Source organism: Suricata suricatta, chromosome 10 (assembly GCF_006229205.1).
Source record: "Suricata suricatta isolate VVHF042 chromosome 10, meerkat_22Aug2017_6uvM2_HiC, whole genome shotgun sequence".
Lineage (NCBI taxonomy): Eukaryota > Metazoa > Chordata > Mammalia > Carnivora > Herpestidae > Suricata > Suricata suricatta.
Window position 1 is genome coordinate 103,831,158 of NC_043709.1, and position 20,469 is coordinate 103,851,626.

The 20,469-nt window shown below is 43.6% G+C and overlaps 1 protein-coding gene across 1 annotated transcript in view; it reads left to right on the forward strand.

The window, feature by feature from the left end:
• CACNA1C (calcium voltage-gated channel subunit alpha1 C) overlaps positions 1–20,469 on the forward strand; it is a 721,004-nt gene that overhangs the window by 558,867 nt on the left and 141,668 nt on the right. The window contains exon 10 of the mRNA XM_029953179.1: positions 12,689–12,779. Coding sequence (XP_029809039.1) covers positions 12,689–12,779 — 91 coding nt within the window. The remainder of the gene's footprint in view (positions 1–12,688; positions 12,780–20,469) is intronic.

The following is a 20,469-nucleotide window of genomic DNA, read 5'->3' on the forward strand; positions in this document are numbered from 1 at the left end:
GCTGGCAAGCACCTTGCATGTGTTAGGCTCTCCATAAAATGGCATCAAACCAAGCTGATCCACTGTGGCATGTTCCAAAGGTCAAGAGGAGAGCTGAATGCCTGGCCCCAACATTCACTGGTAGAGATGGAATAGGACCAAATCACAGGGGCCTCAGGAGGTAGGCTGCAGGTTCTGTGTGGTGCATGACAGTGATGTAACGTGATGAAATGTTCCCAAGGGAAGGCTCCCCCAGCAGATGAGAGAATCAGGTTAGAGCTCCAAGAACCCCTTCTGTCTGGGCCCAGCCATACCCTCCACAAACAATCCACAACAAGGTGTTGCATCAATCAGAGCATCCTTCTTATAAAGCTTAGTTTATTTTTTCTATGCAAAAGAAACCTTAGGAACCTCCTCTCCAAACCCCAGCAAAGGCTTGCAAACTGCCATTAACGAGTAACTCCTTGTCTCTCAAGGATAAACAGAAATGTTTCTAACATTAGGGCAGTATCTTCACACCTCTAGTTATTCTTTGATGCCTTTTCCTTGTAGAACTACTCTAAACAAGCAGTATCTTTCCCCCAAGTGAAAAGACTTCAACTATTTGAGGAAGGTGATGCAGCCTCCAACATACCTTATCTAGAGTAAATCTTTCTAGTTTCTTTCTGGAACATGACATAGAGCCCCCCACCATCCCAGAGCTCGCCCTCTGGCTGCTGAGTCTCCGAGAATGTAGTCCTGAGCACTGAACGCCATCCTAACAGGATCTGACTGATGCAGAGGAGGGGAGCACTGCTTCCCTGGGTCTTCATCCAGGGTGGGGGGCCTAGGATCCTGTGCAGTGACACTGTAGAAGGATCTTTCAGTGCCACAGGTGGGCCATTAAAGTAGCAAGATGGACCCAGGATTGCATCCTCACCGCAGCAAGGAGGAAAATCACAACTGCAAGCCTCCAGCAGGCAGAGTTGGGAAATAATTAAAGTAAAGGACTTGCCACAGAAGGGAGCAAGCTGATTGATATCCTGACAGCTGCCCATAAACTCATTCATGAAATGATGAGGCTGAAGAAGCACCATGGGGTTGAGAGCTAAAGTGACTCATTTCACATAAAGGCCATTAATGGAGGCAGCCTAGAAATTTAAGGCAGCAATTTACTTGCATGCTAGAAGGGAAGGCAAGGCTAAGACCCTCCCCAAGAGGCAGTTCTCCTTATTCAGGGCAGCTCCTGCTCCGTGGGTACCCAAATCCTTCAAGATTGTGCTGGGTACCTAGAGGGCTTCTTGCAGGAAATCTGACCTGAGTCAAAATTATCTCAAGCAGTGGAAAGCAGTGAAAGGGAAGACAGAGCCCAAGAAAAAAAAAGAGAAAATGAGAGTGAATCATGAGTTCTATATAACCTCTATAGACAGCAAGAACAGGGCACAAAATGTAAATCTCATCCACAGTGGACCTTTTGGATTCCAGACAAGGCGGGCAGATAAGAGCCTCTGTTCATCTTTGATGTTCCAGGGTGGACTTTCAACCTGTCCATGATGTGAGGAATGGCAAGTGAGAAGGGTGGCAGTGCTAGATGTGAGGAGAGGACTGTTCCTCTACCACCAACTAGACTGGTGACTCTGGGCAAGTCATTGACCTTCTCTGGACCTTAGCATTCCCACCTATAAAATGAAGGCTGCTCTACCCCTTCTAGCCCTGCAATGCAGGTATGATTCAGATCTCCCTGTGCAGTGGAGAAACTAAACCACCAAGGGATGAATACCATGCCCAATGTACAGAACTCCAAAGTGGCAGAGACAAGACTCAAACTTAGGCCACCTGACTCCAGAGCCCATGCTTCTAACACGCTGCTCTGCTTACTGCCTCTTTCTCTTTGCCCAAGAGAGCTGGCAGGAAGGCTTTGGGCAGGATCATGAAATAAATGGCTTCTCCCAAGGACCTCCACCTGCACTTTCTGCTCCTGTTCTCCTCTCAGCGATCCAGGCACACAGACAGGACTCTCTAGTCCTCTCTAATGATTATGAAAGGGCTTTAAGAGAGGAGACTTAGCATAACATCTACCACAGTTCAAATGCTAGATCTTATTAGCTGCTTGCTTTGAATAAATGACTTAATTCTCTAAGCCTCTAGTTCCTGATCTATAAAATGGGAATATAAAATGGGGACATATAATTTCTTGTAGGATTGTTTGAGGCTTGCATCAGTTAGCATATGTAAAGTGCATGGAAGAGTAGCTGTTATTACTCTTACTGTTACTTAATACTATTAGTATTAGGATAGAAATGGCAGATACTACTATTACCCATGCAAGAGTATTTGCACTCTATGGGGACAAGATCCTAAAATGAAGGAATGACCAGTAGATATCACTGGATTGAGTTGGAGAGGGATTGAGGACACAAGTCATTCTCTGTCCTTGTTATATCCTACCAAAGGGTGACCATGGCTAAACTAGGCTTTGGTAACTAGAATAATGTCCTCCCCACCCCCAGCCTAAAATTAGTTTCTGCTTAAAAGAACTGAGTTTCCAAAGGAATGCTATACAGAAAGTCACCATCATCCATGTCCAGAAGATCCCATCTCAACCCCAGTGGCTACAGTGAGCTCTGTTTTTCTTGGGGATGTCCATGCCCTCCTGTGTGATCGGATGGCCTTTTTTCCCCATGGTCCCAAGGGCCTGAGAATGTTCCACGCTGCCCTTCCATCCCTAATGAAGGTGGGGGCAGGGTGGGGAAGGAAAGGGAGAGGGCCGTGGACCAAAGTTCAGACATTTGTTTGGTGCAGCTGAACTTCCTTCTGCTGCCTCCTCCTGCCACTGCCTGCCTCCCCCTACCTGCCTGCATCCATGGCCCAACTCAGTGGTGCCACAATTGCAGAGAGAAATTTTCTGCTTGGGAGCACTGGATGTTTATGGCCTGCTGAGAGCACAGCGACCCTGGTTTTCTTCCTTGGATTATGGCTGCAGATCAAGGGCAGGCATTTATGCCTCCTTCCAGTTTATAGCAGTAATAATAATTATTATGATGGCACATCGTGCTTATGTTGTGCCTTTTTAATAAGGCCACTTTGTTTGGCTTCTTAATATTTAATCCTGTTTTATATTTACTTTCTGATGGCTTAACATCAACCAGGTTTTAATTGCTTATGTGGAGGAAACCTTGCTGGGCCTGGGCTGGCAGGAAGCTTCTGAGAAGGCTCTGGAGGCTGTGCCACCTTTCCCCATGACCTTTCAACCCAGACAGGCTGCCATGGCTGCATTCCATTTTGCTTTCTCTCTCACCATCTCTTTCGCTTCTTTGTTACAGTCTACTTTTCTCCTTTCATTCTCCCTTTCTTTCTTTCCCTTTGAAGAGACCTATAATTCATCATCTAATTTAATTTATTAATGTAAGAGATGAAGAAAATGAGACCTCAAACCATCATGTGACTTATACAGGGTTTGGAGCTATTTTGTGGCAAGACCAAGGCAAAGGCCATTTTTGGTATTTCCTAGATTCACAGTACTAGGAAGATTCCTAAGACTCTCAGTTGGATAAAGACATATAAAGAGCTGCTTCACCCATCAGCCTGGATCTATATTTGGCCATATGTATGATCCATCAAACTATAGAAAAGTAGTAAGGAATAACTTTCCAAGTTATTTTTTCTGCAAGAGAAAATGAAATGAAACATAACATAGTGTCTTTCAAGAGACTATCCTGGAGCAGTAACTATAACCAAACGGTTGTGGAGTGAAAGCCATGCCCACTATAATACCTCACATCACTAGTTCTTGTCAATTAGTTCTTATGTATTTGAGCAAAGCTATTCTGGAGGTTGTCTGATGTACCCAGGAAAGCCCTGGTCACAAGGCCAGCCATGCTCTGCCATTTACTACTTTTCACCTTGGACAACTAAGTTCAACTTGTAGGGACTACCCTTTTACTTAACAGTGGGATACTACTATCTACCTTGTCCTGGAGGGCTACATTGGTCAGACTCCTAATAGAAAACAGATAGACTCATAGAGTGGGTGATGTAAGATGAAGTTAATAAAAAAAAAAATGCAGGAAGGTTTAAAGAAGTCAACAAGGGATAGCCCAGTACCCTAGAGATAGCACCCATGGGCCTGCTGGAAGGACCTGAATGGACAAAGTGAGGGAGAAGTTTTCATAAGTCAGAGAGGCCAGTCATGAGGAAAGGGTCATGTAACCATACCTGTGGCCTTCAGCAACAGGATGCAGCCAATCTGTACCACCCTGCACACGCCACCAGGGAAATGAATATCCCAGCTTCACTTTCCTCCGGCCTCATAGACATCCTGCTGGCACTTCCTATTGGCTGACCCAGCACAAAGCCCTAGCATAAGAGAGGTTATTGTAATTTACAAAGATCAGCTTTCTGGACTACAGGGCATAGCAGAGAGGGATGGAAGGTGCATCTGAAGGACAAACCCTCAAGATGTACAGCATATAGGAGTGCCCATAAACTCCATGAAGATAGAAAGTGTTATTTTTATAGTTCCATGTCTAATACCACTAGGACCTAAAAGGGAGTCCAGAGAATTCTAATATAAAGACTCTGGCCTTGAGGAGATTATAACTTAGGGAGATAAATCTAATACTTGTATAGCAAACTATAAGAAAAACAGATTTAAATTAGTTGGTAATATAAGCAAATACTTATAGTACTTGCCATCTTACAAGGTTTTTATAAATACTATTTCACTTAATCCTTATTAGAACCTCATGAAATAAATAGTATCCTTAACCTCTTTTTACATATAAAAGAACCTCAGAAAGGTTAAATAACTCACCAGAGTTCCATGGCTAGGAGAGGGTGGAAACAGAACTTGAATTCACATTTTAATTTTAAATTCTCATGGATTCAAATGTTCCAGGAACTCAGAAGAGGGGACTCTGTGATAGTAGGTGGTCCTGAAAAGCTCCACAAAAGAGACTGGGCCTCCAAGAATGTATGAAATTTGACTAGTTGAGGGGTCAACACATTTTTTTCTCTAAAGGGCCAGTTAATAATTATTTTAGGCTTTGCAGGCCACATGAAACCTGTATTGCAACCACTCAGCTCTGCTGCTATAGTGTGAAAGCCATCATGGGCAATACAAAAGCAAAAACCATAGCTGTGTTCCAGGAAAACTTTGTTTACAAAACAAGTTGAAGTCTGGATTTGGCCCAAGGGCTATTGTTTCCTCACCCCTGGAATACATGAAGAGAAAGTGGACAGGGTATGATCTATGACATCATATCTACAAAAGTCCAGAGGTTAGAATAAAGATGGCACATTCAAGGGACAATGAGGAGGGAGGCCCAACTTGGGCAGAGGATTTCTGTAGGAAGTAACAGGAAATAAGTATGACTCAATAGTGTCTTAGTCAACTAGGACTGCCATAGCAAAGTACCACAGACAAGGTGACTTAAACAACAGAACATTATTGTCTCACAGTTCTGGAAGCTAGAAATCCAACATCAAGGTATCACCAGGGTAGGTTTCTTCTGAGGGTCCTGAGGGAAGGGCCTGCTCTAAGTCTCTCTCCATGGTTTACGTATGGCCATCTTCTTTTTGTCTTCACATTATCTTCTCTCTGTATGTGTCTGTGTCCAAATTTCTTCTTCTGATCAGCATACCTGTCATATTGGTTTGAACTTGCCCTCATTTTATCATTTTAACTTAATTACTTCTTGAAAGACCCTCTCTGCCAATACAGCTACACTCTGAGCTACAGGGCCTCAGACTTCATATGAATTTCTGAGGGGCACTTTCAGCCATTATAGATAGCATGGAGCCAGATTACAGGGAGTTTTAGATTCCAGATTACAGTCAATGGGGTAGGAAATTAGGAATCTTTTTGTATGTTAGCCATAACTCTGATTTGTACTTTGAGAAAATGAATACTAATTATGCCATTCATATGCAAAAAAGACAATAAAATTGGCATCTGCCAATTAAATAGCAAAGTAAATTGTTCAGTTCATCCAAGAGTGTGTGGAAGCCTGAGAAGCTGGATACTGACAGTCTGGCAGACCCAGGATCCAGCCCATTGGCTCCATACAGCACTGAACAGCCATGGAGAAGTTCACTTTGGGTGAGAAATACCTTCAGTTCCTTGGGCTTCTGACACTTCTGACACTGCCTGGGATTTCTGGCCCTGATACACCAATCCTCTCCCAACAAAAGGAGATAAATGATTGACAGAAGTTCATGAGTACTCTGACCTTTGGTAATGAGATGACCAGCTAAGTTCCAGACTGAAAACCAAGCATTTCTCTAGGCAGATCTCAAAAGAGGCCAGCCATTCCTGCTGAAAGTCACAGCAGGACATTGCAAAGTCCCATCCCTGGGACAGTATCAAAGCTGTTTGGATGACCAAAGATTTTAAAACTAGGCAGATTTCTTCATCTTTCTCAGGTCCATTTTTCATTTCCTCACATGGATCTTTGCTCTAATGTCACTCATTCCATTGTGATGCATAAAAATATCTGAGACAGATAGCCTCAAGAAGCAAGGCCAGATATTTCATGTGTGGATGGTTCTCCATATATCTCGCCCTAGCCTTGGGATAGGAAGGAAGGAGGGGAAGAAGAAAGGAGGAGGAAAAAGGAAGTATAGAAAGGGATACCTAAGAAGATTTTGCTTACAGTTTCCTTTGTGGATTAATTGCTAAATAACTTCAGTGACTTTATTTTTCTTTATCAAAACCAATATTGCTCTTACTCTCAAACCTTGATCAGAGCCCCTTCTGAAGTCATTTTTTATTTGTGTGAATGAGTATAACCATCTTTGAACACACATATTGCATCACGATAGCCAAATGAGATCTAATTTTTTTTTACAGAAAACATGAATGCTAACACATTGAAACAACCTGGAGTAGATTTACCACTTGGATGTTTGTTTTAAGCAGTATAAAAACTGACTGGAGACATTGGCTTTATAGAGAGCTTCTCTGTTGACCATAGTTTTGGAAAGGCTGGCTGGCTGATCGTGCAGCCATCGTTCCAAAGCACTATCTCATGTTTAATGGGAGATTAAATTTTAGTAAATAAACCTTCAGAGGGTTAGCACACCCAAATGTACCAGGGACTACCAATCTTCACCATGGCTTAGATCTAGTGCTACTCCCCCAGCATGATTCATATGATTACCAGATTCAGATTATCCCACGTAGAAAATGGCTTATTATAATCCCCCCAGTATCCACACAGCTGTTCTTCAAGCAGGTCAGGGGGAAACATTGGTTACTATGAAACAAGAACTGTGCACCTCCTTTGAGACATAGAAATCATCTACCAAGGGCACCTGGATGGCTTAGTTGGTTAAGCATCCGACTCTTGATTTCAGCTCAGGTCATGATCTCAGGGGTAGTGGGATCAAGCCCCACGTTGGGCTCCATGTGGATAGCAGGCATGGAGCCTGCTTAAGATTCTCTCTGTCTCTCTCTCTCTCTCTCTCTCAAATAACAAAAAAATAATCTACCAAGCACTGTTCAAGCAAGAGTTGCCACCAAAAGAAAATGATTTAGGGAGAGAAGATGTTAATTCAAGATACAATCAGTTGTGGTGAGGTGGAGTCTACACAACTCATTGTAGTGGTTGTGATATTACTAAATGTGTAATTATGTTACCCACCACCTGCAAGGGCAGTTGTTAATTACTCTTCAAGGGAAATCTCATTTCTTTGGGAATCTCCTCAGCAGAAGCCAATTGACCGGACAGATCAGAAACCCAGATTTGATCCATAGTACCTGCGAATAACGAAATTAGAAAGTCATAAAACTAGCTTCCTCTCTCACATTCTTTCTCAGTATTCTCCTTCCTAAATCCATTCAAAAAGTACATTTTATTCCACAAAGGGTATGTTATTATGACACTGTCTGCAGATGAACAGACATTAAGCTTCAGTTGAGGTTGCCTTTAGAGGAGAGGTGCCCTTAGGCACCTGGGTTCTTTGCCATATTTCTGCCTAAGTTTCCAACAAATCCACCATTTGAGTGGACAAAGAAGAATCAGAGTTTCCAGCTCATGCATAGAATAAATATCTAGAATTTATAATTCTCAGCTTTCAATAGTTTGGGCAACCAGATTCCAAGAAGGAATCCAAGTCTCTCTCTCTCTCTAGGGCAACAAATCCCTTAAAAAATCAACTGTGATCCTGCTGTCTAATCCTTTAGCAATAGAAAAATAAACTACAGTTTCACCCATCTTATTCTCTTAGGTATTAACAGGATAAACTATCACAAATAGGATCTAATATTAATGTGTTAATGTAATGCTCCTTCCAAGTGAGATATTTTCATTTCAGCAGGGAACAATCAGATAGAGACTTGACTTGACTCAAAAGAGCAGATCTAGCAGACACTACTACACATTCCTAAGGGAGAGAATTTAGATGCTCTTCAAATCACTTGCCACACAGGTGGCTGCCATCTTTACCCACATGAGAGACCAGCTCTGGTCAAATTCAATTGTACACTGAGAGACCATGTACATATCAAGTTCTATTGTTTTAAAAGTTATCATGCAGTTATTTCTGAAATCAAACAATACAGGGCAATATTGATGCCAAAGCCAGAAGCTGAATAATGATTCTGTTTAACAGGTCACAGTGTTCTGGGTTTTCCATCACTGACCAGAGCTCCTGTGCCTCAAGACAATCATGTGAACAGAAAAACTTGGTGACTGGCAGCCTCATGTTGACCCCTTTACACCTCCAAACAAAAGACCACTCATTATGAGATGCTAACTTCAGTGACTGTCATCATTATAAATTGAGAACTATCTCTTGCTAAAAGGCAATTGGAACCAAGTCACTCATTTCAGCTCCTAACCTTCAGTAGTTTTTTTATATAGGATTTTTGAGAAGTGAGAAAAAATGCTACTGTTGTAAAGTGTCTGCTTACTCTAAGCTTTGCATTTTAAAGATGTGCATTTGAGAATGGCTCTTTACCTAGGTTAAAAATAAGCCTGACCCTTTTCTACCATGAACCAGTCTTCAAAGTTCTCACTGACAAGCAGCACTCAAGGATAGCCACTGAATGTCATCCAAGTTCCAGGGAAAATGGAAAAAATAAAGAAGCACCTAAAAACTTGGATTGACCTTCATCTTCATGGAACTGATGGAACTACTACCCATTCCTCATTAGGGCACATGCGTCCTTTCCTGAGTGGTAACAGATTTTCCACCTCATTAATAGGTTGTGACTAAGCCTCACTCGCCACTGGTCCCCAGCAATCTCCATAGAGGCCTGGCAGAGGTACAGCCAATGTTTATTTTGTCAGAGTGGGAAAATTCTTTCTCTGAAATTAGACAAAGCATTTGACATCCAGAACTCAAAGTCTATTGCAGAATACAGAACGCCCCCTCTTCCATTTGTGGCAATCAGTGTCTTCACAATCTCCCTAGTACCTTCATCTTCAACCATAGCCCAGAGCCAAAAGAAGCTTACAGATTATATAAGGGATATAAGCTTATCCCTTATCCACCAAACTCTTCAAAAGACCACCCGCTGACAAGCAATTGAACAACTTCTTTGCCTGTTTAAACTGATTAAAATCAGATGTGTATGCATTGAATATGATCAGGCCTAGAGCACTTGGTGGATCTTTATTAAATGGGACTGAATAGCTGAATTGGACAAAGGAACAAGTAGATCCATGGGTGGTTTTCCATTTGCAAGTGACATGATCTAGGTGTAAGTAATGAAAGAGGGGTGGATCCACTACAGGTGGGGAAGAGGTCAAGTCATCTGGTCACTGGGTAGGAGTGACGGGGCACACCAATGCTGTCATTTGATTTTAGCAGTTACCCCAGTGGAGCCTGTAAAAGAGGCACCTCCCTTGGGAGGCAGCAGGGATGGGTGGCAGCCTCTTCCTGGAAGCTCTTCCCTCAAAACCACTAACTAGATAGACTAGTGTAGAGTGAAATTTCTGCTGGAGTAATTCCTTCTTCTCAAGATCCATCATTTGTTTTGTGTCATTAATTCATGTGATTTGGGTTTTGGGTTCTATTTTGTTATGTTCTCTTATGTGTTTTTGGTTTATTGCTTTTTACAATTTTCTTAGTTTATGTTCAGAAATTAAAATGGATGTTCAATGTGATAGCTGAGTTCCTTGTTTCTTTCTTTTGCCCGTGGCTGACTGCATGCACTCTGTTGATGTCTTGTTCCTGGTTCTTGACACCATCTTGTCTGTGAAAGGAAGCACTCCAGCGGGCTTGCTTGATCAGAAGAAAGGGAAGTTTGCTTGGCTTAGTCACTCCACAGAAACCCATGGTAATGTCCCCCTCTGCTCTATGTGTATAAATGTGCATTGGTACATACCAGACTGGAGGGGAGGGTATTTTTCTTGATGGCTTGTGATACAGTGGTCCTGAGTGTGTGTGTGTGTGTGTGTGTGTGTGTGTGTGTGTGTGTCCCCATAAGGAGATAGTAATCTGCCCCACTAAAAGCCACTACCTCATCATCTCTTGGTATATGTAAAGTCAGCAGACATTACAGTCATTAGCAGCTCTTCCTTGATGGAATCCTTCCTTTGGATAGTACCAGCCAAGACTAAGGTCACTGCAAATGCCTAATTGGTACTGGTACAGTCAGTTCCTTGATTTAGAATATGATATGGCTCTTCCTTAAAGCCCAGGCCCACCCACTCCTAATTTGGTTGTCTTTCCAAGCCTACCACCACCACCATCATACCACTCCAGTAGCACAAAAGGGGCTCACTGGATGCAAAATGTCACAAAGTCAGAGCTCTTTAATTTAAAGAATGATGCCTGAAGAGTTAAAGGAACCTTAGGTCAGAGATGACCAGAGATAGATGAAGTGAAATACTGAAGGCTCTTCAAATGTATAATTTCTTTGTTATGTGGATGGAACAAAGAACCTGACAAGCTCCAAAGGTGCTGTCTTCCCAGCTCCCCAGTACTAAAACCATCCCTAAGGTCTGGCTTCACATACCAGCTCCTCAGACCTCAGGCTACAAAGGGAGTCTAAATGCTGTAAAGTTCAACACCACCATATGGCTCTTTTGATGATTCTAGAGCCTTATCTGGCTGTAAGAACCCTGTCTTAGGGTGTAGAGTAGGGAGCTGGTCAACAGAGGGGCAATCAAGATGAGCATGGTACAGGGGTCATAACACTGTGCTCCCAACAAAGTCCTATTCCAAACCTACTGTGTGAATATGGACATCTTCCCTTCCCTAAACTTTACTTTTCTGTTTTGTAAAGTGAAGGAAACAAGTTAGAGCTTGGTAATATCTAAAGTCTCATCCAATGACAACATTCTTTGAAATGGCATCTAGATTTCTTTTTACCCAACTGTATTAAAAGTGAATCCTAGGGTGGAGAGGTCTCTCATACAGGACAGTTAAGCATATGGTAAGTTGTGGGCTTTCTATTTGTATCTTGCATGTTTCTGAAATGAGTCTCTTCTCACCCACCATCTTGTCTTCATCCAAAAGAAAAGAGCCTTGGAAAATTTCCATCCAACACGTATCTATATAACCAGTAGAAGCTTTTCCTGGACTGTGGCAGTCCCATGGTGATTTGTCACATGGCGCCACATCACCTGATGCTATACCCTCATTAACTGCAGATTTTTGTCGCTGCTGAGGGTTAGTGATTTTCTCACCACATGAGGAGTCCTGTTCTTCAATAAGAACAGAACCAGGACTGATGCTGCAATGGCCCCTCTGAAGAACAAGTGTTGCCAAAAATAAAACACACTGTTGTGCCATATTAAAAGGGTAAGACATGCTAGAGAAGAAGAATTCTCTTGAGTAAAACTTATATTTGGAATGAAAAAAATAATAAAATGAATGGCTTCTCTAAGCCACCACACTGGGTTCCGCGCTAGATAACTCCTGCTGCTCTGGAAATTCAGCCCACTGCTGCCTCAGGAAGAGAGTGTAGATTGACTGGGTAGCTTGGCACCAGTGGAATTAGGTGCTTTATATCCCAAGTCAGGCTGTTGGGATGGAAACGTCAGAATTACTGGAAGCTAATCTCTCTGCACTCTATCTTTAAGTCACATTTAAATTTAATAGGTGGATTCCACAGTTGTGCTCCTCATTCCTGGTATTTATAGTGCTAGTTTGAATCTTAGCACATGATTTTGTTAATAGCCATTTATTTCAAGATCCCTATTTCAGGTATGATCCTAGATGCACCTGGTGTGCACTACAAGAAGGGGGGAAGTCTTCCACGTCCCTCTAGTAGTTCATGAGGCAGCAAAAACTCCCCTTCTCCAAATAAGCTGAACCCTAAGTTTAGGATAAGAAGCCCCTTAAAATTGATGGGTGGGGGGATAAAAGCAAAATAAAGTGTTTTCATGAAAGCTCTTCTTATGACTAGTAGTGGATCCAAATAGAAAAGCTGTGCAAACTTTTCTATTGTAAGAAAAAGTAGGAAAGGATTCAATGGTCACTGTTTTTATGAAGTAAATTATCTTATCACCAGATTTCCTCCCAAATCCAACTAGTTTGGGTGTCCTTGGCAGCAGAACTTACCCTAGACAAGGAGCAGGCATGTTGGTCAAGGAAACCCCCAAACTTGGCCATGGCAATGCTCACAGCAGGACCACTGCACCCCACTAGCAGATGCTGGTCAGGCTTTCCTCCTCCCAAACAGCACAGTCTTTGGATAGGGTGTTGTGCAAACTAATGCTCTTCTTCCCCTTTTCCTTCCCACCCTCAATGCCTTGCATCCCTTTGATTCTTATAGTGAGCATGCCCACAAGTGAGACCGAGTCTGTCAACACCGAAAACGTGGCTGGAGGTGACATTGAAGGAGAGAACTGCGGGGCCAGGCTGGCGTGAGTAGGCACGGCGAGCCCAGGGACTGGGGCTTTTCCAGGGGTGTGGGAAAGGATGCTGTGTCCTGACATCACAATGGTTTGGCCCATCATGGGCACAGCAGAGATCAGAGAAACATAAAACTCAGGTGGTGACTTGTGTGAAAAAAGACAGCCCTGGGTTGAGTATGGCTCCTAGGCAGCAGAAGGAGTCTTAATATTAAGGCCAGTCTCCAATTCTGCACTCCTGTAAGGGTCTGACTCATGGATTTCAAGCCCCTGTCCATTACATCAGAGAAATATGAGGCAGTGGGGGGTTAGAGGTGGCTCCAAAATCTGTTTCTTCCACCCTCTTTCACCCCCTATCACATGAGACACATATGTGAAGGTCCCTGGGTCCTGCTGGTAAATGTGACCTGGAAAAAAGAGGATACAGGTAAGAAAACTGGGAGCTAATAAACTTGTTGGTCCTTATCTGCAACTCTAGTTATCCACCTGGTGAAGGGAAACAGAGATTCCTGAAGTGCAAACTTGAGTCAATACAGAATTCGCCTGTGTTTAGCCTGGAACATGGCCAATCGCTTCCTCCAAAAGCAGCTAGATGTCCATAACTTCCCTTTTCCTGGGTCATACCCCAGGCCCTGGGCTTTGGTGAGCTGACTGGCCCAAAACTGGGCCAGGTGCACAAAGGAACAATTTACACATGAATTATCACAATCACCCATCTTAGTTTTATCTTAAAAGTGGAAAACAGTAGTCCCTAGGAAATGTTCCCCTAAGAAAAAATGAAGGGTAAAAATAGTTTAACTGCTAAAAATAATCAAACTTCTGGTTCTATTACCAGCATCTCAGAAGAGTCCAAAGATTAAAATCATATTCTGTCAGGGATTCACATTGACCTTGTGCATGAGACCTCATGGAACATTCAGAGTCTCCTTTGGGAAGTGGAGCCTACTCTTCTTGTTGGCTGGTGGTATAAGACCTGTAAACTCACCCTAGTCCCTGAAAGGCACTGCATGCAGAAGGGTCTGAGTAGGACCAGTCCCAAGTAAAATGAGTTTCAAAATCACTCCATCAGTAAAACAGTATCTTATTCCACCTTTCATCACTGAAATGACTCAATGGTCTGAGCAAACCCCAACCCTTTTAAAAAGATTCTCCATAGATAAGTCTAAACATAAGCCATGCCAGCCTTGAGAATGGTCTCCAAGCCAAAGAAGGATCTCCCTCTCCCTCTCCCTCTCCCTCTCCCTCTCCCTCTCCCTCTCCCTCTCCCTCTCCCTCTCCCAAAGAAGGGAAAACAAGGCTTAGAAACAAACCAACTCTTGCAACTTCTATTTCCAGGGTACACAGGGCCTTCAGTATCACTCACTCTGACAGTGGCACCAGGGAGTCTGCACTGCAGATTTCTCGGCATCATTGGGAAGCAATTATTGTCAAAATGTTGTTAAAATACAGGGCTAATTACATTTTTGAGCAGCAGTCCAAGCCTTTCCCTCTTCTCCTTTTGGAACCATACAAAGCAAGCACTCAAGTTTTTTCAAATGGGCCCCAGCAGACCCTCCTAAGTCCATCAGGCCTTACTGTGGTCTTGACACCACAGAGGACCCTGCAACTCTGGTTTTTGGGCATAGCCCAAGTTGCAAACCAAGAGGGACCAGGGGAGTTTCTAGCCCTAAGAAGTCACTTGAGAGTACATTTCAGGAGAGTATGATGGCTCTCTTGGAGGGTGAATATGATTATCCTCCAGAGAGGGAAGCTGGCACCTCTAGTATATCTGTCATTTCTTTGAGGACACATTCTGCAGGCTGGGAGAGCTCTGTAGAAATGATCCCTATTATCTTCATGAATATCCACATTTATGCATCTATTATGTGCATATAAAATACCTAGACACAGTACCAGAACTATAATATACACCTAATAAATTATGGTCTTTCCCCCATCTCTCTACCCACCCCCACCCCACTCTCTGCCTCGGCCAACCATGGGATAAGAATGCCAACATTCCTGGTGGGAAACACAGTGTGAGAACTGGCTGGGGGCTTAGACTGAGTGTTATGGGAAGGAGACAGTGAGGGTATAGCATTTTTAAAGCTAAGAGTTAAAACGCTGGTGTAGTCAGATGAGGCCAGGATGAGATTTTAGAGGTGGTGGAGAAGGCCTGATGAAGATGGCTCCTGAGGGGATGGGGGCACAGAGAAAAAGGAACTATAGTATGATATTTTTGGGAAGAGAGGGAGGTGATGAAAAAGAAGGACCCATCAAAGTTTGAAGACAGAAAACAGTAAGGATGCTTAAGTAAAATTTGAAGCATGAGTCCAACCAAGGGACGTGCAGGTACCATGCAGGCAACAGGATATAGAGGTCCAAGGTGCAGCTCTGAACAGGGATGGAGCCACACACTTGAGGTTATCAGTATAAAAGCTATTAATGAGGGTATAGGACAAGGCTTGTTCATAGAGGAATAGAGGCAGAAGGCCAAGGGCTGAACCTTGGGAACCTGACACACAGAAGAATAAGAACAAGTAAATGAAACAAATGAAGAAATGTTAAGGGAATAGACAGCAGCACTTGCCTGAAATCCATGGGAGAAAGAATTTCAAGAGAGAACTGTTTATAACTATGTTCATTCAAAGTGTGCCCAGCTTGGTGCTAAGTGATGGTGATATATAGGATAGAAAGATTTATACCATCTCATTGGAGCTTATAATCTGTGTGGAAGTTACATTAAACAAGTGAATAAGTCACTATAAACAGGGTAAGTGTTAAGAAGAAAAAGTAACTATAGTGTAGGCCTAATAACAGGTTAGACTGGCAACTTTTTTAAGAATTAAATTTAAGCTGAGAATTGAAGGGTGAAAATACATTATTGAGGTGAAGAGTAAGGAAGAATGTTCCAATCAAAGGCAACAGTGTGTTTCAAAGCCTTTGGATAGAAGAACTGAGAGGCCACTGTTGCCAGGACAGACCATAAGGGGAGAAAGGGGGAGATAAGGCTGGAGATGGGCATGGCCTGGTAGACTCCTTAATGATCTTTGTCTCTATCACAAGACTGTGAGAAGTCATTGACTATGAGAAGTCACAAGAACATGGAGCTGGGTAGGGAGGTTTGTTCTGCATTCTTGAAGGATCACTTGGATGTGAGGAAAAGAATGTGTAGAAGCAATGCCAATAGGGAAGCAGGCACACAGTAAAGCATCCTCAGTAATAATTACTGAGGTGTGAGGTGATGCTGGCTCAGGCTAAAGTCACATGTGGAGATTTTAAAAGTGGTTGGATTACTTGTGAGTTCTGGAGCCATTCTCTATAGGACTTGCTTGTGGGAGTTGGAGTTTCAGTGAAGGAGAGGGGTGGGAATAAGCCAGTATAGGGCACTTGCTCCAGAAGTGAGGCCATGGAAGGTAGAAGAGAAAATAAGATGGTAGGAAAGGAGGGAGCAGTGGCCAAGTGGGGGCTTGTTTTCTATCATAGTAAACACTGGGATGATCATTATGGCAAAGAAGAGGCCAGTGAACGGGGAGGGTCTAATGATGCCAAAATGGAAATAAGTGATTATTGGAAGGCATTACCTAAAAGGAGGGGAAGGTTGACTTCAAAGACAGTTGGAGACACAAGATTTACAAAGGAAGGAGTTCCTTACCTCTGGGACTAATTGGGAGATAGAAAAAAAGACCTGGCATCAGGAGTCCTGGGGTCACATCTCAATCAGCCACCATCTAGCCATGTGACCTCAACCAAAGCACCTTCCCTCTGAGTCTTGATCTTGCCCTCTGGGACACAAAGGAGTTGTCCTGGTTGTTGGCTCAGGGTGCTCTTAGCAGAGACCTAGGGCTCCTGGGAACCACCTGCTGGGGCTACTACCGAAGGGGACCACTTTTACTTCTTTTACATATTGGGCTCCCATGTAAGATTTCATATGAATAAAACATTCCACAACTTGATAAACTGAAAACCATAGATCCGTTCCAAGCTCTCAAATTCTACAGTTCTAAAACAAGTATAAAATCCAAACTAGGCTCCAATGCAGAGAGTCAATGACAGGAATCATACCAAATTATCTGTCATTTCATCACAGAAAGTAGGGGTTAAGTGTCTTAGGAACCTGAAGAATAGTACAGAGGTTTCAAACTAGTGATTCATCAAGAGGTCACTAAAAGATTGAAGCCATAGTGGAGCCTGAAATTGTAGATGTGAAGTCAGCCTCCCAGAAGGATTCAACATGTTTTGGCAGGCTATGTGGCCAAGAAGCACTAAAAAAAGACAGTAGTGTGAACCAAGGTGGTAGTTTAGCAAGACAGGCAAAGTACAAGTCCCAGGTAGTGTATTGAGGGCAATATCAATGTGACCCTGGGGCCAACATGAGAACTGGAACTTAAGCCTGACATTAGCACAGGAACCCTGGGAACAAAACCTTACCTAGTGATGGCAAAGATTGGGTTCAGAGGAAGAGCCAGAGGGTTAATAGAGAAGGTGACTTTGGCCAGAATGAGAAGTGACTGAGCTCGGCATCCAGTTGTTGGAGCAGTGCTCTGTGATAACAAGGTCCACTACCCTTTTAGAAATAATAGTTGTAAATGGTGTTGAAGTTGTGGAGTCAAGGAGATTGAGTCAGATGTGTGTCAACCTGGATGGTGACCACACTGCCATCTGACTTAGGTCAGAGGCAAACTGGGACAATTCAGGGAAATACTATTTGATACAGCAGGGAGTGAATCTATGGTGCTCAATACTCAAAGAAGGAGAAAAAGTCTGAAATATAAATAGTTCCCAAGAAGTAAGTATTTAAGCAAAACAAAAGGATTTTGGGGTTTGTCTTCAATTTTGAACCTTAATATCAATGAAGAAAATCATGGTTTCCCAGAAGGTTTGTCTTGGAGGCCTGAGCAGAGAAAGTATCTTGGGCTGAGGAAACTTCAGGTGCAACCAGTAGAATTGTTCTGATGGTCTTAAGAATGAGTTACTTTCTCCACCTCCCTGCTCCCTTCAGGAAGCCATTTAAAACACGAGGTAGGGATTGTACCTCACTAGGATAACAATGATAGAAAAAGCCAAGAAGACTTCTGAGCAAGTTGTGCATACCTCATTGGGGTTTGGAAGATCTCTACTTCAGATCTCAGATTCTGAGGAATCTGAAGTGGTTTAAAACCTGGTAGAACTGGGTGCCTAGATGGCTCAGTCGGTTAAGCACCCAACTTCAGTTCAGGTCATGATCTCACAGTTTGTGAGTTAGAGCCCTGCATCAGGCTCTGTGCTGACAGCTTGGAGCCTGGAGCCAGCTTTGGATTCTGTGTTTCTTTCTCTCTCTGCCCCCACCCCACACTTGTAATCTCTCTCTCTCTCTCTCTCTCTCTCTCTCTCTCTCTCTCTCTCTCTCTCTCTCTCTCTCAAAAATAAATAAATGTAAAAAAAAAATCTTTTTAAAACTGGTAGGAAGAAGCAGCAGTTGCCACATGTCAGCCAACCACTGCGTGGAGTGGTGCTATGGTACAAGGCACCCAGGTGCTCCAGCACTTACTTACTCACACAGTGGGACAGACCAGCCTTCCAAACCTTGAGCCAGCAGTTACCTCCTATGAGGTGAGGCTACTGAACAATGGGGTCCCTCTGTTTTCAAGAAGTGGGGTCCTACAGTTCTCTTTGGCCTATAGAAGGGAGTATGGAGGAATCCAGATGCTTGGGCTTTACAGAGTTCTAACCTCAGCTTTCCAAGGACTGGGATTTTCCTTTGTCTCCAGACGTTGCCACTTGAGCAATACCCTCCCCATTTCTTAAATAATATGATACTTAAAAAGGGATGAACATTTCTGACCCAGTGAACCTAAAATCATGTTCAAAGTCCCCTGAGAAAAGCCGCAACAAAAATCAGGCTTCATGTGGTATCCAGGGTTATACATTAGAATGTGAAACTAGGTGGAAAGGAAAGTCCTGCTCCATTTCCTCCTCTTCAGAATATGCCAGAATGCCACAAAAGGACCCATAGCTGATGACCATGCCAGAACTAGGACTAGGACCTCATTTCAAACAGTCACCTCAGTTCTGATTCCCCTCTATGCCCACGCCCCAGGGTCATTTCCCTAGGAGATACGATACTTGGTTTAAGAATCCACTTTTGCTTATGACCCACTTGGAGTGAGAGAGACCCTTACAGGAAAGACCACGTAGTCCACACTGAAGGACACCCCAGAGAGGATCACTGAGACGTTTCTGAAAGAAGGCCTGGGGCCAGGCCAGGTTCTGTAGACAGAGTCACAAGACTAAAGGCCATGGTCATGCACTTTGGCTTATGCCTAGCAGCAAGGGAGAGTCAACTGTCCAAAAGTAAGCGTAGCGAAGACCCTGAAGGTCCCCAAGCTCAGCATGGCCTACTGGAGAAGAGAGGACCCCGGATTCCCCAACACCCAATTAGCAGCTGGAAAACATTTGTTTCTTCCATTAAACTGTAGCTCTAAATAAAAATGCTGCCCTTGGCTCCCAGTCTCCCTCCCACACACTTTGTTAACATGTGATTAAACACTCCAACCCTAGCAGGCAGTCTTGGGGGTGGGAAAAGGTTATTAGCTAGCGGTTCAGAGCGGTAAAGGCACTTGGCTAGGATTCTCAGTACCCCAGAGATATAATTATCTCACGCACAATGGCTTTGCCACCTGTCACATCTTCTGGTTTAATTTTTTTTAATAAAAAATAACTAGAAGGGTGGTTTACTTGCTCTATAACAGAGCTCGCTTTGTGCTGAGCTAGGACAACACAGGCTTGCAGCAGTCACCTCCTGAACTCCCTGCTCATGTTTTCTCTCTGCATCTGTCTTTGTCTCCCTATCAATGACTCTGTCACTTTTGTCCTCCCTAACTTGCATTCCTCATCCATCTGGGTATCCTCCGAACATGGTTACTCCACCTGCAGTCTCTCCAATTTACTCCTTTAACACCAAAGTCTTTTCTGATCCATTTCCTTCAATTGTTTTGTCTCAAACGCTTACATTCCCTGCTCCCACCCCTTCTTCCCTCCTTTTCCCCTCTCTCCTCTTTCCCTTCTCCCAGCCTTCCTCCTCCTAGTCTCCCCTAGACTCTCCTCTATGAACTTGGTAGCTTCAGGGCCTCCTAGAAGGTTCCACCTTTCAGTGGACCTCCTCCCCATTTGATGACCCTTTGCTTTTGCCTGGAAGTCCCCCACGTCTTCAAGGCTGCACATAACTGTCAGTTTCCTGAGCTTCTGTCAGGACCCATGGCTATTCCTTTAGGCCCGGCCACAGCCCTCAGGCCAGGACTGTAAGGGCCTCTCAGTTCCTAGCTAGCTTCTGTTGCTTATCTTCACTTCATATCCCAGCATTGGCCGTGCTCCTGTTCAGATAGCAGTGAGATCTGTGATGACTTGCTCCTGCCTCCGGGTTCCAGCTGGTGAGACCTTCACATCTGCAGAGACCTTCCTGTCCTCTATGGCTCTCACCAAGGTGCAGCATTCCCCACATGGCCTAACCTGACTTCATGGGACCTGTTGAACAGATGCTGTCTGCCACATGGCACCTTCCCTCTCCAGAGAGCATTGTTTCCACTGATAAAATACTGGATTTATAAACTGATCAACTGGGCCATTCCTCGGTTTCCATGTTCATACACACAAATATGCCAGGAGATGTTGACGAATAAGGTTTTCTCTCTTCAGAGTTGTTCTACTTCACATCCATCCAGTGCCTGTTTCTAGTCACCCAGGG